Raw genomic sequence first — 16,313 nt, 5'->3', positions numbered from 1 at the left:
GTGCGGGAGTCCCGCGCGGCGGCCAGCAGGAGAGAGTCAGCGCGGTGCGGACAAGTGCGGGCATGTCGCCGCCATGGAGCTGACGGCCCCCATGGAGCTGACGGCCGTCCTGCTGCTGAGTAAGCTCGCGAGCCCGTCGTACCGGTGGTCTTCGCGCCGTCCACCAGGTGGAGGCGCACCACAACGCCGACAGCTAGAAAACTGCTGTGTACCACAACGCCGAATTACCACAACGCCGTAATACACTAACGCCGAAAAATGTCATTGCAGGACTGTCACAAAGGTTAGGTTAGGTTAGACTAGGTTAGGCTAGGTTAAGTTAGGTTAGGTTATATTACGCTAGGTTAGGTTAGGTTAGGTAAGGTTAGGTTTGATTGTGGTATTTCGGTGTTAAGGTACATTTAAGATCACACACAAAATCATTAAGTTGTTATTTCGGCGTTGTGGTACACAGCAGTTTTCTAGCTGTCGGCGTTGTGGTAAATTTTGACATTCGGCGTTATGGTATTTCTGCGTTGTGGTAACGACCCCACCAGATGTCTTGTCGCGACAACGAGACCTAACGAAACCACACATTGTTGCCACAACCTTCAGTGCTGAAGCTGTGTCATAGTGTGGACTGCACCTTGCAATCAACACCCAGTAAAAATCTATTTGTAAATTCAACATAGATTTGACGGATAAAAATGTTGAAACGGTTCGTGCGCCACCTATTGTAGAATAGTTAAAATAGTTCTACTAACTCAGGAATCTTCGCGGGCATGCTCGCAACAACTCACAAAAATTTCATCGCAATCGGATGAATGGTATAGGAACGCTTACGGAACGAACGAAAAATTTCAAGACATGGCGAACGCCCCAAACGATAGTGCATTTTAAATTCAAGGCAACGCCATCTATTGACGAAGTTCTAAACTAAACTGGCATTAGCACCGTTAGTTCGCTAGCTGCCGCGAGCTCCACTAAGAGGTCGGGTCTCGCCAAGGAGAAGGATAGGAAGTTGCCAGACCTTACTGTATGACCGTGTGGCGGACATGGAGATATGACACACACTCACTGTTTGTATGTCTATGACCTATGATTTTCTGTTATATAAAAAGTGTGGTAAAAATTAATTTACCCCGTTTTCACTCCATTAGGGACGGAATTGCATAGTAATGTGTGGTCTATGTGTTAATCCAGGTTATGGGCTAGCTGTATGCCAAATCTCATCCAAATCCGTTCAGTGGTTCGTGTGTTAAGGAGTAACAAATATACACACAAACTTTCGATTTTATAATATTAGTAGGATTAGTTAGATACGACTAATAATTAATGTATAGAATTTAATGAGGAAACTATTTATTATGTTATAAAGAAAATCTTCAATGGGTGGAGATACATGGTGATGATATTCTGTTGGACTATGATATTGATTTAGTTTTCTATTTGATCTGCTTGTTCCTCGATTACTGTTAAGTTATACGCTGGTTTAATACACTGTAATTTTTTTAATTGATCAGAAATTAACATGTAAAATTATAAATATTTATAAAATTTTACATTAACCTGAAAATAACTATTATACTTAAAAGATTTGTGCAATGGGAGTGCATGACTTGATGTAAGCTTTTGGACATACGTCATTGCTAATCACATGTATGTCTGAAGAAAACTACAAAAAACACAAATGACAAAAACACAAATTAAGCAAAAAATTGCTGTTGTCAGGATATAAAGACCACACAATACTCCACAACAGGAATGTGGTCAACAAACAAAGAAAAACAAAGAAAAATGGACTAACAGAACGTAAAAGCCCCCACAAATGATGACAGCACAAAATTAACGAACCCAAAAAATTCAGCACAACAGTCTAAACGAGACGAAAACACGACAAAACGAAAAGACGAAAAAAACACAACAGTTTTCTAAAACAGAAACAAGTGACGTTTCGGGAACTTTTATCTGCTCCCGTCCTCGTTTCAACTGTTGTGCTGAATTTTTTGGGTTCGGTATTGTTGTGCTGTCATCATTTGTGGGGGTTTTATCGTTCTGTTAGTTCATTTTTCTTTGTTTTTCTTTGTTTGTTGACCATATTCCTGTTTTGAAATATTTTGTGGTGTTTATATCCTGACAACAGAAATTTTTTGCTTAATTTGTGTTTTTGTCATTTGTGTTTTTTGTAGTTTTCTTCTACAGACATACATGTGCTTAGCAATGGCGTATGTCCAAAAGCTTACATAAAGTCTGAAAATAACTGTACCACTACAAAATAGTGTTTGCAGTAAAACTGAGTTCGGATTCTTACCTAGGCATTTATGCTTTGTGTTGTTCCAGTACTTCTAATAGTTGAAGTCCATTAGTAGCTTTCCAGTTATTATTCGGTTATAGTTTGTGTGGTTTAAAATATATAATTGAATAAAACACAAATTAAATTATAAAATTATGTGCCAAATGTTTGTAAGAAGTACTCAGTATTATCTCAGAAAAACGTATTTCATAAATGCAAAAATAACCATAGCCTTGGTTGTACAAAGCTACAAATCATTCTTGTAGTGTTAGAAACTACTTATTGGCCATTGTTTTCCAAAGGAATATTTTGTAAAAGCACAAAAAAAAATTGTTTCTGTGTACAAATACGTGTTGTAATATTGCAAAAGTTTTCCCTTAGAAAAGAAAGTTTTGCTGCCAGAGGTCTGTATTTTTTTTACCTTAAATATTTGCACGCCAGTGGAGCTTTTCACTCGTTTAAGGCGTGCATCATCGGTTCCCGTGACATTTGGCTTTTGCACAACAGGCCGCGGGAACCTGGGGGTGGAGGTCAAGGGAGGGGGGGAGGTTTGCTGATCCACGGCGAAGATCACGGCATGATCTCCCCCTGCCCGCAGGCCCGCAAAGGGGGGGGGGGTGGCCCCATAGTTGCAAGTCCTCTCTGGACTTGTTCTGCACTGGCCATGTGCATGTAATAAGCAGACAACAGAAAGTTACCCATGAAACGTGGTCTCGACATGAGACCCGCCTCACTCAGTCACGGTTCTGCCAGCGAGCGGGTCTCCCCAGGGAACACAGGGATCCACTTCCACGCCAGGAGGGGCCGGACCTCCCAGGACCAGGGAGAAAGTGCGTCTCGGATCCGGGAGGGAAGGTGACGTCACACGGGGAACTCCCGGCCCGGTGCTCCGTCCATCGCCCGTGTCTCGAGTGTCCAGACCAGGTCGACGACCCCGTGCATGTCCGGAACACAGTCGACCCTCAATAACACAAACTTGAAGGCACCATGACTTTGTCACTTTGCAATAACTTGGTTTGGTATTAGTCAAACTGCGAGGCGGTTCCGGAAAGTAAGTACCGTTTAGTCATTAAAAACAATAAACTCATGAAAAAAAAAGTTTAAAGTTTAATTTTACTACTTACGCACATCACACTTTCACATAGTCGACATTCCGTTCCAAGCACTTTTCGCAACGCTCTATCAATTTATTTAACTCCTCTGCATAGAAGTTCGCCGCCTGGAAACTAAACCAGTTGACAATCGTCAGTTTGTACTTTTTGCTGTAATTTTTGACTCACGTTTCATTAAATCAACCAAAATGAAGCTCTTTTCGTCTCAGAAAACGGTAGCCATAATTTTTCCGCTTGAGCATGGAGATTGCTCGAGATCCGGAGATTGTTACCAAGCTTCTTCACTTAGACTACACGCATTGCGTATTCGAAGTGCGTGATGCCTACAGCCAAGGAGTCCCCCCTACTCCAGGCGGGGAACTGCAGTGCAGAGGGGCAAGGAACTGGTGCAGGGCCACTAACAGTGCTTGGACTGAGTGGCGGTTATGTGGACATGTGGCGTGGACATGTAGTAAACTAAAACTTTCAATAAAACCTTTTTTTTCATGAGTTTATTTTTTTAATTACAATAATGGTACTTACTTTCCAGACATGCATCGTATTACAAAATTAAATCACAATTTTTACATAATTTCTACATCAAATTTAAATAAAAAACTTGAAAATTTTTATACCACATTAAATTTACTATTGTTAGTGATTGTAAAATACAATTTTAGAATGGCTACGCTGTAGCTCAAATATATATTTCTACTGTATTACACTTAAAAGGATTTAAGATATAAGAATTAAGTAAAGGTTTAAAAATTACCTCCATAAAAACATACTACCCTAATTTTAGAAGAATAAAGTTTCCAAATTTTTTACCCCCAATATATCATGAATTATTATTCTTTTAGTTTAAATTTCACACTGTTGAAATATTTGTATTATCCATTCTAATTGTTTACCCCTGGAACAAAAACTACGTTGTTTTACAAAATAACTATATTTTTCACTATACAAATTAATCAGCACTATAATTCCTATATTAATTTCAGGGACTATGAAAATACTTTGTATTAATGGAAATGTATTAACAAGGTTTTTATTAATACGATTTCACTGTAAAGAGTTGAAATCGACATGTTGATCGCGAAATTGCCGTACAAAACTCGTTACTTGAGCTAATTTATTTTTCACAATATTTGTTAAGTATGAATTTTAAAAATGCATACTATAAGCTTTTTAAAAAATGAATGAAATTAAAGTTGGACTCACTATGGTCCGTGCATCCATGCGTCACCTGTTCCGTCAATCACGTGGCCAGCAGCCAATCAAATCGCAGGGAATCCCATCCGTCCATCCCTGCCAAGCTTTAACTTCCGACGGACGGTTGTATTTATAACCTCAAAAATGTCTGAATTGTTTAGCTGAGCCCTTGTTATGTTTTAAAATGTATATTAACACGTTATAAAGTTTGATAACTAAAACAAAAACTGGCCGAGATGCAAAAGTGCAATTAATAATGAGCGGTAACTCGAAAAATTGTTTAATGATTTATAAGCAGGTACCAGAAAAATTCGCGGGTTCAATGACCTCCAGGATGAACTCCATAGTTCTACGTACACTCGGTCAAATGCCACCCACTCATTGTCTGCTGTCTTGTGAGACGTTCCAACGTGGCAGCCGGTGATTCGATAAAGCTTTGGTCGGGTGTTTCTCATTGGCCCAGAGTCACCCAGGTGAGTGGTGAGCCAATATCAGAGGCAGCACTGAGGTATAACTATTTGTATTTTAGCCTATCGCGAAATGAATTCGCGAATTTTTCCGGTCTCTATTTATAAGTGGTGTTCCTGCAAGGCGCGTGCCGCGGCTAGGCGAGGGGAGCCTGGGGGGGGGGGGGGGAGTGTGTATTCCCAAGCATGTGACCTTGAAGAGTGTGTAGGTGTCCCTGACGCGGAGTGGCATTTCGACACTGTCGTCTCCCTGTTTGGGTAGACAGATCTCTTTCCGGAGATTGAGAGCATGCGATATTATTAGATTGTACATTACATATGTAGGTAATAACTTGTATATAGAAGTTAAAAATAAGTTTAATTATCTAGCTCATAATCCCACACGACATAAACATTACATAAATCTACCTATTCCTCTATTGAAAAAACCAAAAACTGAGACATATAGAATTTTTACTTCCGAAAAACTGTAGCTATGAAATCCTCTTAAAAAAAAAATACATCACCCTTTAGCTGGATAGTTTAAATTACAAAGATATTTCTGTTATATTTGAATAGGGGTTTCTTTTCTCCGGTAGTTTATGTAAGCCTATGTGTGTTTGTAAAATCGTTTTATAAAATTTTATATATATTTAAATAAATGTAATATATTATTTAATTTAAAAAATGCTATTTAAAAATCGAATTTTATATACTGAAGATTTTATTTTGTTTTGTTGAGTCATTTATATTTTGGTAATGTTTGTATTTTTCTTAATTATACTTTTTTATAACATAATTAATAATGTTAAAACACCGCACATACCATAAATAGACTAGCACTCACGCATAAGCTTGTTTTCGCGACTGGTATATTTCCTGAATATCTTAATTGTGTAATAATGTGAAAAAAAAAGGAAATAAAATGAACATAAATATAAAATAAACCATAAATTGGTCGGTTTGTGTAGCGTCAGGCGGGAGATTCCTGGGACTTGTGTCTGCGTGTCCCACTTACAAATATTATTTTTAAAAAATAAGTTTATAGGTACTGTTTCGGTTCTTGGATGTTCAGAAACCACTGTGATCTTCTAGGCACCATAATTTTAAAATTTCATAAACAGCTGTTTTAAAACCGTGCCTTTACCGAACAAAGTTCAATAGTTAAATGTCTTTCTGAAAGGCACGTATAAGGTTTGTTTAAAGTTCTATAAAACCGGTCTTCAGATGTTCTTTTGGATTTCCCACATAACCTTTCCAAGTTTACGTCATCTGAAATCTTGCTTCTTCTACTTACTTGACCACTTTTCTTTCTGTGTGGTTTGTTAATGACGTGTCCATTCACTTTTAATTTTTCATATTGAATGTACCTGTTTTAAACCTTTTACTTAGCAACTAAAATTTCCTCTGCGTCCATTTGTAATCTGTCATTGAAATGGACTGTACAATCGAAGAGTTTTTGTGTCTTTAATACTATGTTTTGGAATCCTGGGACAAGAAAAAAAATTGTATTTCACTCAAAGTAAAAAAAAAAACATGAACATTTAAGAAAATATGCAACAAAATTAATATAATTAAATAATTTCGGTTTACTAACAACCATTTAATGAAAATAATATTAGTAACATTAGTCTACAGCCTTATTTGCTAGTAGCCTATTTGAAGAATGTTTAGAAAATTAGCATTCAAAGAGTGCAATTATTGTTTTGTTGTAACGCACTCATGAGTAGAGTAAATACAAAAATAAAGTGCGTGCGTAATACGCAGCACTTACGTGAACGAATGTGAATTCGTTGTTTTTTTTTTTTCCTGGGTGCTTCCTGCATTGATGCATTGCAGGGTGTCCTTATATATATATTTTTTTTTTTCAGTTCAGCCCTCGTTTACACAGCATAATGTTCAAAATAAAACACTGTAATTATTATCCCTCTTCGATAGAGCGTACTAATACAGGGAAGTCATGGCGCGATGAGGCGCAGGGCTTAGACACTGATCTTGTAATCCAGAGGTCCGTGGTTGGAATCCTGGTCAGACCATTCTGATTTTGGTCTACAATAGTTTCTATAAATCACTCTAGGAAAATGCTGAAATGCGTTTCTTTTTTACAATTGCCAATGGCTAGGGGAATGCATATTTCGCGAAAAGATTCCGAGACTAGCTGAAAGTATAGAACACTGTAGCATCATCTCTGTTCCGTGATTGGGTGAGTTTCTTCCAGGTGCATGTCGATTGTTACAACCCCTATCACAGTATATCAGTGCGGAATCAAAAGCGTCCTGAGTGGCTCAGCCTTCTCTCGCGGACGGCCGCCAATCACAAGGAAGAAACCTCTGGTGCGCACGTATACCTTGTTGCAGTCTAATAGGCTTTCAGTTTATCTCGCGAAAAATGCCTGTCCCTAGCCATGGTTAGAGACCAGAAAAATTCGCGGACGAGAAATCGTCACAGGCAAAAAATTTGAGACCACTCACCAATGAACTGGCGGGATTTAGCCGAAAATTTAGAGTACTGTGTATTCTATCCTGAAGGTCCCAAGTCCCTAGCCATGGTTAATAACTTCCTTAGTCTCTTAAGGCTGTGTTATCTTCAGCGACCTCGCTGTCTAAGATATATAAAATTGGTTCGGTTTTATAAACTGTTTTTATTTTCTGGCTTTGTTTACATTATATTTCTTGCACCATTGTATTCTTAATTTTTATCGTTAACAAAGAAACATTATGAAAATAATTACACATAGTATAAACAGTATAACAATGCTTTAGTTGGCGAATCCAAATACACCCTTCAGTATGCGTTTAAGTGAGAGTTGGAAAACTTCCTATGCGTTGTCGCGAAAATTCGTGTGGTTCACTTACGCAGTCCGTACGCAAGCCAGGCATGCGTGTTTACCGCGCGGTTAAAACCGTTAAAGCTGACCAATCATTCCCCAGTGATGTTTTGCGTGAAGTTGGCACCGAAGAGAGCGGTAGAGAGAGGGAGAGAGAGAGAGACAGCGGTAGAGAGAGGGAGAGAGAGAGAGGGAGAGAGGGTGAGAGAGTGAGAGAGAGGGAGAGAGAGGGTGAGAGAGTGAGAGAGAGAGGGAGAGAGAGGGAGAGAGGGTGAGAGAGTGAGAGAGAGGGAGAGAGATGGTGAGAGAGAGGGAGAGAGGGTGAGAGAGAGGGAGAGAGAGGGAGAGAGGGAGAGAGAGAGGGAGAGAGAGGGAGAGAGGGTGAGAGAGGGAGAGAGAGAGGGAGAGAGAGGGAGAGATGGTGAGAGAGGGAGAGAGAGGGGGGGAGAGGGAGAGAGAGAGGGAGAGGGAGGGAGAGAGAGGGAGGAGAGAGAGGGAGAGAGGGAGAGAGGGTGAGAGAGGGAGAGAGAGAGGGAGAGGGAGAGGGAGGGAGAGAGAGGGAGAGAGAGAGGGAGAGAGAGGGAGAGAGAGTGAGAGAGAGTGAGAGAGGGTGAGAGAGGGTGAGAGAGGGAGAGAGATGGTGAGAGAGGGAGAGAGAGGGAGAGAGAGGGAGAGAGAGAGGGAGAGAGGGAGAGAGAGGGAGAGAGAGGGAGAGAGGGAGAGAGGGTGAGAGAGAGGGAGAGAGAGGGAGAGAGGGAGAGAGAGAGGGAGAGAGAGGGAGAGAGGGAGAGAGAGTGAAAGAGAGAGGGAGAGAGAGAGGGAGAGAGAGGGGGAGAGAGGGAGAGAGAGGGAGAGAGAGAGGGAGAGAGGGAGAGAGAGGGAGAGAGAGAGGGAGAGAGAGGGAGAGAGGGTGAGAGAGTGAGAGAGAGGGAGAGAGAGTGAGAGAGAGTGAGAGAGAGTGAGAGAGGGTGAGAGAGAGGGAGAGAGAGGGAGAGAGAGGGAGAGAGAGTGAGAGAGAGTCACGCGGGAGGACACGCTGGACAGACAAAAGACTCGCCTGTGCTCGCTGCCGACTTATTTGCTAACAATGTCGGCGCTGTAGATCGTGTGGAGATGCGAGCTTTCACTTAGCGCGCGGTATGCGCTGGTTGCGTCACCGCGCCAGCCTGGGCGTGTCTCAGGAACTGCTATCCACTGCCCCAGAGTCAGAGCGCCACAGTTCATGATTACAGGCAGCCGGTGAGGCCGTGTTTGTCCAGCGCGTGGTCTCCGCCATGTCGGCTAGACGCCTAGGACACTGGCTCAAGTGTAGTTTACGAAATGTGGAAACAGTTTCAAATGACTGGTTTTTTTTATGAAAGTGGCTGTGTTTGACGACGAAGATTATAATTCGCGCTTTTTTGTGAAAACCATGAGGCGTGGTCAAGCACAGTTTCCTTGTGACGTCATGGCGATGGCGAGGCAACTACGTCACGGCTGACTGCCCGAGTGGCCGGTGATCTGCCCCTGGGAGCACTCGGCGGAGTATTCCATCACCCAACTTCACTAGTTGTGACGCTCGTACCAACTCCGGAGGTCCAGTGACGACGGGCAACATGACGTCACATGGCGAGTCGGCGCCATCTTCTTCCGGCGCGCGACTTCCTGGCTGTGGAGACCACGCCCTTACATACTCCTGCTCAGCAGCAATCCAGAAGCCCTGGGACATTCCACTGCGAACTTCTGGTTGCTCGCAATGCTTCCGATGGCGTCATGTCTGTTGTTGGAGCCCTGTTTGGGTGCCCGGCGGGTTGCCTACACCACAGGCTGCCGGTACGCGACAAGTTGCCTACACCGCAGGCTTAGGCATCGCTAAAGCAGCAAACAGCGGCTCAGTAAGGGACACATCCAAGCAAGTTAGTCACTTCACACCATAACAGTATAACGTTTCCCTTTGTCTCGTATGAACTTCGGTTTGCGCCATCCACCTCAGATGGCAGCACCGTGGTTACACAATTCCGTTCCACGCGACATCCGAACTTAGTCCCGCCAAATGCCAAGGGCCTAGGATGTTAAACCGCCGCCTGAAATGTCCCGGCGACGCAGGCTCGCAGGAGCGGCCGACACACGAGGAAGGAGGGGAGGGAGGGAGGGGTCAGCTTTCCGCCGGCTGATCCGCGATGACGCAAGTGTGCCGCCAGTGGGCGCTGCCTGTCGCGCTCTGATAGGCCGATACTGCTTCCTCGCAGTCTCCCGGCAGACCACTTTCCCTCGCGCGCCTGGATCCAGCCACCCGCAGCCACACTTCAAACAAATATCATCTTCCTCGGCGCTGCACGGGGAGGGAGGAGCTGGCAGGTGGTGGCAGGGGTCACAGGGGTCACACTGTGACCCGGCGATAGTGCACTGCGTCGAGCAACCCGGCCATGGACTCGGGTCGACCTCACACACTCCAAGCAGCGGGTCAAGGGTCAGTGAAGCTGGAGCTTCTCCCAGTGCACACCGCAACCATGATACATGCACGACAACCATGACATTTCATGGCGGGAAAATAGAGGCAAAGGTGTAATGAAAGTCCCTTAGGTGCTTTCAAGAATCTGTACCGGGTATTTCATGCCTAAAGATTATCCTGAAAACACGCGTTTCACCCATTTTTACTCTCCTACGCATACAGTTTACAAAACTAAATACGGGAACTTTAACTACCCATCCGTTCTCAGCCCATTCTTAAATGATCTTCGCAACTGGACTACACTCGGCTGTCTTGAGCAGTTTTCAAATGACGCGGTTTCTTCTGAGCTCTGCACACTGCGTGTGTGTCCGGGTGGGCGGGGCCCTTAGTTGAAAAAGCTCATGAAGTACCCCAACGGCATAGAAAAGTGATTGAACTTGAAAACTGAATCGAGAGCCTGCCAAAACACTGTGTCGCTGATCTTACCAGTTGCATCCAGTAAGAATAATTGGTAAACAGTAGAACCTAGACAAAAATTTCTTTGGATACTGGCAAAGCTCTTAAACAATTTTTTTTTAGTATTTCCACCCTTGGTGGAAACTCGATCGTAAATGTGACAGGCCACCGAACAAACTGCATGGCCAACCGATATTTTACAAATCGTGAACAGCCTTAAAAAATTTTTTTTTCGCAAGTAAACTTTTGAATATATTGAGATAAATTATTATTCAATATTATTTTTCAAGCATATGCATTTTTGTAGGTAAAGTTATAGTTCTCACCAATTAAGCACAAACCTTGCCCTGATCAGTAAAATTCTGACATAATCACCGATTTTTCAGTAACACTGCAACATAGTTATTAAAGCTAATAAATCAATACATTCGATGGCAGCTTGTTGCTTTGCGAATGTCGGTATCACTGCCACTATATTTCATCGGTATTTTACACTAATTACTGCCTATGAGGACGTATCTACCAAATGAACGCAACCTCGCCTTATTGTCCTTGTGAAATGCGTAGAGACATCGGTCCAGAATACTCGCGGGAGGTTTGTAAGCTCACGGCTACTGGATGGTGGAACACTATAGTGCCGAGAAATGTCGAAGTGGGCCAGTCATCTGTTGCAATAAAAACTTTCACATTCCTCCAGAGCGGAGCCACCTTCTTACTAAATGGGAATGTGCCGCGCAGATTAACGAATTGTATGAGGTAAATTATGATTCAGGTCTTTTTGTGACGTGAACCTAGCCCTCGGTACACGCAGTGGCGCCTCTAGCGGGCAGACCCGGGCCGAACCAACATTTCCAAAATTAAAAACTGGAAATAAGACTTTTTATGATAATACACAATTCATATTAAACGTAAGGTTTATTTTAAAATCTATAAGAAAAGTTAATCTTATTTTCATTACAAACTGTAATCGTCTGCCCTTCTGAGAAGGGCAAATCTGCAAAGAAACGAAACTATACATTCGCCTGCAGATGAGTAACATTTTACATTAATGTAAGAGTTGAGTTGTAATAATATTCACCTTATATTAACACCAGTTTAATCCTAACAATATTAATCTTGTAAGCTTTATAGGTATTAAATTTTACATACAATTATACATTTATAATAATTCTTATGATTAATATATTAGACATATTGGACTTCAGATAGAAATAAATTACCCTCAGAAATCCAAATAACTTACCATTTTGCAACTGAATTTTAAAAATTCCCCGGCGGACCACCCTCTGATATAGGGGCCAGATTCCTCCCCCCCCCCCTTCCCCAAGGGTAGAGCCCGGACTCACAAATCTGCGTATACGCGCCTGCGGTGCAGTCCGGGCCTACCCAGACACTAACCCTGGAGCCGCCACTGGGTACACGGCATTTTGAGGAAGTATCGAAAAATGCGACGGAAGTGAAGGAGCGGAAATGTGTAACATCCACGGCGCTGCAATCTGCGGCGGATAACGCAGACCAAAGTTCACAAAGTACAAAAAGGAAAAAATTATAGTATTAAATGTTTACTGAATTTTAACAAGCTGGACAGTATTTTAATACAATTCCGTGTCGAAAGGTGCCAAGCCGGGGTTTAGTTTTTTTTTTTTTTAAGTCGTTTCAGCTTTTATCGAAGCCCTTCCATTATATAGTTTAAAATTTCGCTCTGCAAATCGAATGATCTGCGTCAACTGATTTAAGCTTGTTCTCTGTGGGATTATTTTTTCATTTGTATAATTATTATAGTCGAGACTCAACTTGCCTTCGTATAATAGAGTCTAGTTGTATTCCCAATGGTCGATAACAAGGTGCGGCACAGTTGATGGGTAACCACCTCTACTTGTTCACAACTGGCTCAGGGTCGTAAAGGATATGTCAAGAGCACTGTCCAGTCATCAGCGTGGAGCAGACGTCTGTGTATTTAAGTATAATATTCTACCCAATGAATGCGCACAAAAATAGTGGTTTATTTATGTAAAATCGTGGATTTTTTTTCTAGTAGTCAGGTAACCTCGTGCCATTGGTCAACTCAAGTATGGGCCAATACTTCTTCCCGACCACAGCCAGTGATCGGAAAATTTCGCAGATTTATTTCGCGATGGGCTAAAATTCAAATACTTGTACATTAATGCTGCTCAACTATCGACTAATAGTTTAGCTAGTGAGCTCTTACCATCAGCTAAAGAAGCACCGACTCAAAGGCTGGCCAATTGGGGCGTATCACGAGTAAGCAGCCAATGAACAAGTGCCACATTCTCGAGTATACGTATGACTTGGGAGTCAATCATAGAGGTCATTAAAAATGCGAATATTTACAGTCCCTAACAATAGCCACTAGTGTAAGTTTAAACTTGTAGGATTGTCTGTGTTTCGTGGTTGGCTGGGTTTATTTCACGCTCATGTCTACTGTCAGAGCACCTGTCAGCGCGGAAGCAAACGCGTCCTGACTGGTCCGGCCAAACAGGACAATAACTTCTCTTGCAGACGGCCGCCAATCACAAGGAAACAATCGCTAGCACAGGCATGACTTATTGCAGTCTAACGAATAATCAGATTCTTTTGCGAAAAAATACCTGCCCCTAGAGCAGTGTGTTAAAGTCTAGGATCGATATTCCAAGGGACAACAATAAGGGTTTAGGTGTTGAATATTGCTAGACCTGGGCTCTAACCTTTTTCTAGTGCACGATAATAAACGGCCAGTTCCATTTTTTTTTTTAGGGAACATGTTTCGGTGTCCTATCCGTGACCTATGTGTCGCCCAAACTCAGCGAATGCGCAGAGCTCACATTTTGGTTCATTTAGTCCAGATGACGGCCCCGCGTCTGCGCCATTAACTCGTACATATTCATTTTCGTGATAATTGGCGGACGTACCAAGCGTGTTGATTGCCAAACGAAGCTTTATGGTAGCGGAACTATCTTGGAATACATTTTTTACACTTTAATGGTAATAACAGGATATAATCGCAACTCAAAAGGACTTGAGAAAGAAAGAAAGAAAGAAAGTTCTTTGTGCTGCTGTCTCTAGGATTTTTTTCCCCGTAATAATTGTATCGATGGTAGCGAAACGTCCGCTAGAATGCGTTGGAACCAGTTTCTAGCCTCGCGCAGGGCAGAGTTTATTCAAACGGTTGCCGATTTGTTTCCCTACTGGGCTTCGGTTTGGACACGTTCTGAAATACGGTCCGCGAGTCAGGTGATGGTCGTGTCCCAGCAAGGCGGTGCTTGTTCGCTACCTTACTAGGAGACATCCCGGTGTGTGTGGGCGACACGGAGGTGTGTGTGTGTGTGGCAGGTTGCCTGTGGCAGCTGTCGCAGGCGCTGTGCGTGCTGGAGGTGGGTGTCGGCAACCTGGGCATGTCCGTCAACTGCCGCTTCAAGAAGTCCAGCATCGTGCGCGTGCGCAACCTGGGCGGCATCAAGGGCTACGTCGACGTGGGTGAGTCACCCCTTCTTATACCAGCCTTCCCCACTTGGTGCGACAATGGCTGAACGCCCGAGTCCCTGGCCTCTGATTGGTCGTAATGGTCGAGACGACAGAGCTCTTGTTCGCTGGCCTCCACGGTCACCTGACACAACGACACGCGGTTAGTTTCTTTTGGGGCTTCATGAAAGATCGTGTCTACGTTCCACCGCTACATAATGTTTTCCCGAGTTGAGACACAGAATTGAAGAGACTGCGCGCGACTGCTCATGACTGCTCGTGACTGCTCGTGACTGCTCGCGACTGCTCGTGACTGCTTTTAACTGCTCGTGACTGCTCGCGACTGCTCGTGACTGCTCGTGACTGCTCGCGACTGCTCGTGACTGCTCGCGACTGCTCGCGACTGCTTGTGACTGCTCGTGACTGCTCGCGACTGCTTTTAACTGCTCGTGACTGCTCGCGACTGCTCGTGACTGCTCGTGACTGCTCGCGACTGCTCGTGACTGCTCGCGACTGCTCGTGACTGCTCGTGACTGCTCGTGACTGCTTTTAACTGCTCGTGACTGCTCGCGACTGCTCGTGACTGCTCGTGACTGCTTTTAACTGCTCGTGACTGCTCGCGACTGCTCGTGACTGCTCGTGACTGCTCGCGACTGCTCGTGACTGCTCGCGACTGCTCGTGACTGCTCGTGACTGCTCGTGACTGCTTTTAACTGCTCGTGACTGCTCGCGACTGCTCGTGACTGCTCGTGACTGCTTTTAACTGCTCGTGACTGCTCGCGACTGCTCGTGACTGCTCGTGACTGCTCGCGACTGCTCCTGACTGCTCGCGACTGCTCGTGACTGCTCGTGACTGCTCGCGACTGCTTTTAACTGCTCGTGACTGCTCGCGACTGCTCGTGACTGCTCGTGACTGCTCGCGACTGCTCGTGACTGCTCGTGACTGCTCGCGACTGCTCGTGACTGCTCGTGACTGCTTTTAACTGCTCGTGACTGCTCGCGACTGCTCGTGACTGCTCGTGACTGCTCGCGACTGCTCGTGACTGCTCGCGACTGCTCGTGACTGCTCGTGACTGCTCGTGACTGCTTTTAACTGCTCGTGACTGCTCGCGACTGCTCGTGACTGCTCGTGACTGCTTTTAACTGCTCGTGACTGCTCGCGACTGCTCGTGACTGCTCGTGACTGCTCGCGACTGCTCGTGACTGCTCGTGACTGCTTTTAACTGCTCGTGACTGCTCGCGACTGCTCGTGACTGCTCGTGACTGCTCGCGACTGCTCGTGACTGCTCGCGACTGCTCGTGACTGCTCGTGACTGCTCGTGACTGCTTTTAACTGCTCGTGACTGCTCGCGACTGCTCGTGACTGCTCGTGACTGCTTTTAACTGCTCGTGACTGCTCGCGACTGCTCGTGACTGCTCGTGACTGCTCGCGACTGCTCGTGACTGCTCGTGACTGCTTTTAACTGCTCGTGACTGCTCGCGACTGCTCGTGACTGCTCGTGACTGCTCGCGACTGCTCGTGACTGCTCGCGACTGCTCGTGACTGCTCGTGACTGCTCGCGACTGCTCGTGACTGCTCGCGACTGCTCGCGACTGCTTGTGACTGCTCGTGACTGCTCGCGACTGCTTTTAACTGCTCGTGACTGCTCGCGACTGCTCGTGACTGCTCGTGACTGCTCGCGACTGCTCGTGACTGCTCGCGACTGCTCGTGACTGCTCGTGACTGCTCGTGACTGCTTTTAACTGCTCGTGACTGCTCGCGACTGCTCGTGACTGCTCGTGACTGCTTTTAACTGCTCGTGACTGCTCGCGACTGCTCGTGACTGCTCGTGACTGCTCGCGACTGCTCGTGACTGCTCGCGACTGCTCGTGACTGCTCGTGACTGCTCGTGACTGCTTTTAACTGCTCGTGACTGCTCGCGACTGCTCGTGACTGCTCGTGACTGCTTTTAACTGCTCGTGACTGCTCGCGACTGCTCGTGACTGCTCGTGACTGCTCGCGACTGCTCGTGACTGCTCGCGACTGCTCGTGACTGCTCGTGACTGCTCGCGACTGCTCGTGACTGCTCGCGACTGCTCGCGACTGCTTGTGACTGCTCGTGACTGCTCGCGACTGCTT

At 44.9% G+C, this 16,313-nt stretch overlaps 1 protein-coding gene across 1 annotated transcript in view; it reads left to right on the top strand.

The window, feature by feature from the left end:
- The window catches only part of LOC134532457 (uncharacterized), a 35,362-nt gene continuing 19,049 nt past the window's right edge, over positions 1-16,313 (top strand). Inside the window, exons 1-2 of the mRNA XM_063368866.1 lie at positions 1-119; positions 14,066-14,209. Coding sequence (XP_063224936.1) covers positions 74-119; positions 14,066-14,209 — 190 coding nt within the window. The 5' untranslated portion in view covers positions 1-73. The remainder of the gene's footprint in view (positions 120-14,065; positions 14,210-16,313) is intronic.

Source organism: Bacillus rossius, chromosome 6 (assembly GCF_032445375.1).
Source record: "Bacillus rossius redtenbacheri isolate Brsri chromosome 6, Brsri_v3, whole genome shotgun sequence".
Classification (NCBI taxonomy): domain Eukaryota; kingdom Metazoa; phylum Arthropoda; class Insecta; order Phasmatodea; family Bacillidae; genus Bacillus; species Bacillus rossius.
This window is presented reverse-complemented; position numbering and strand designations above follow the sequence as displayed.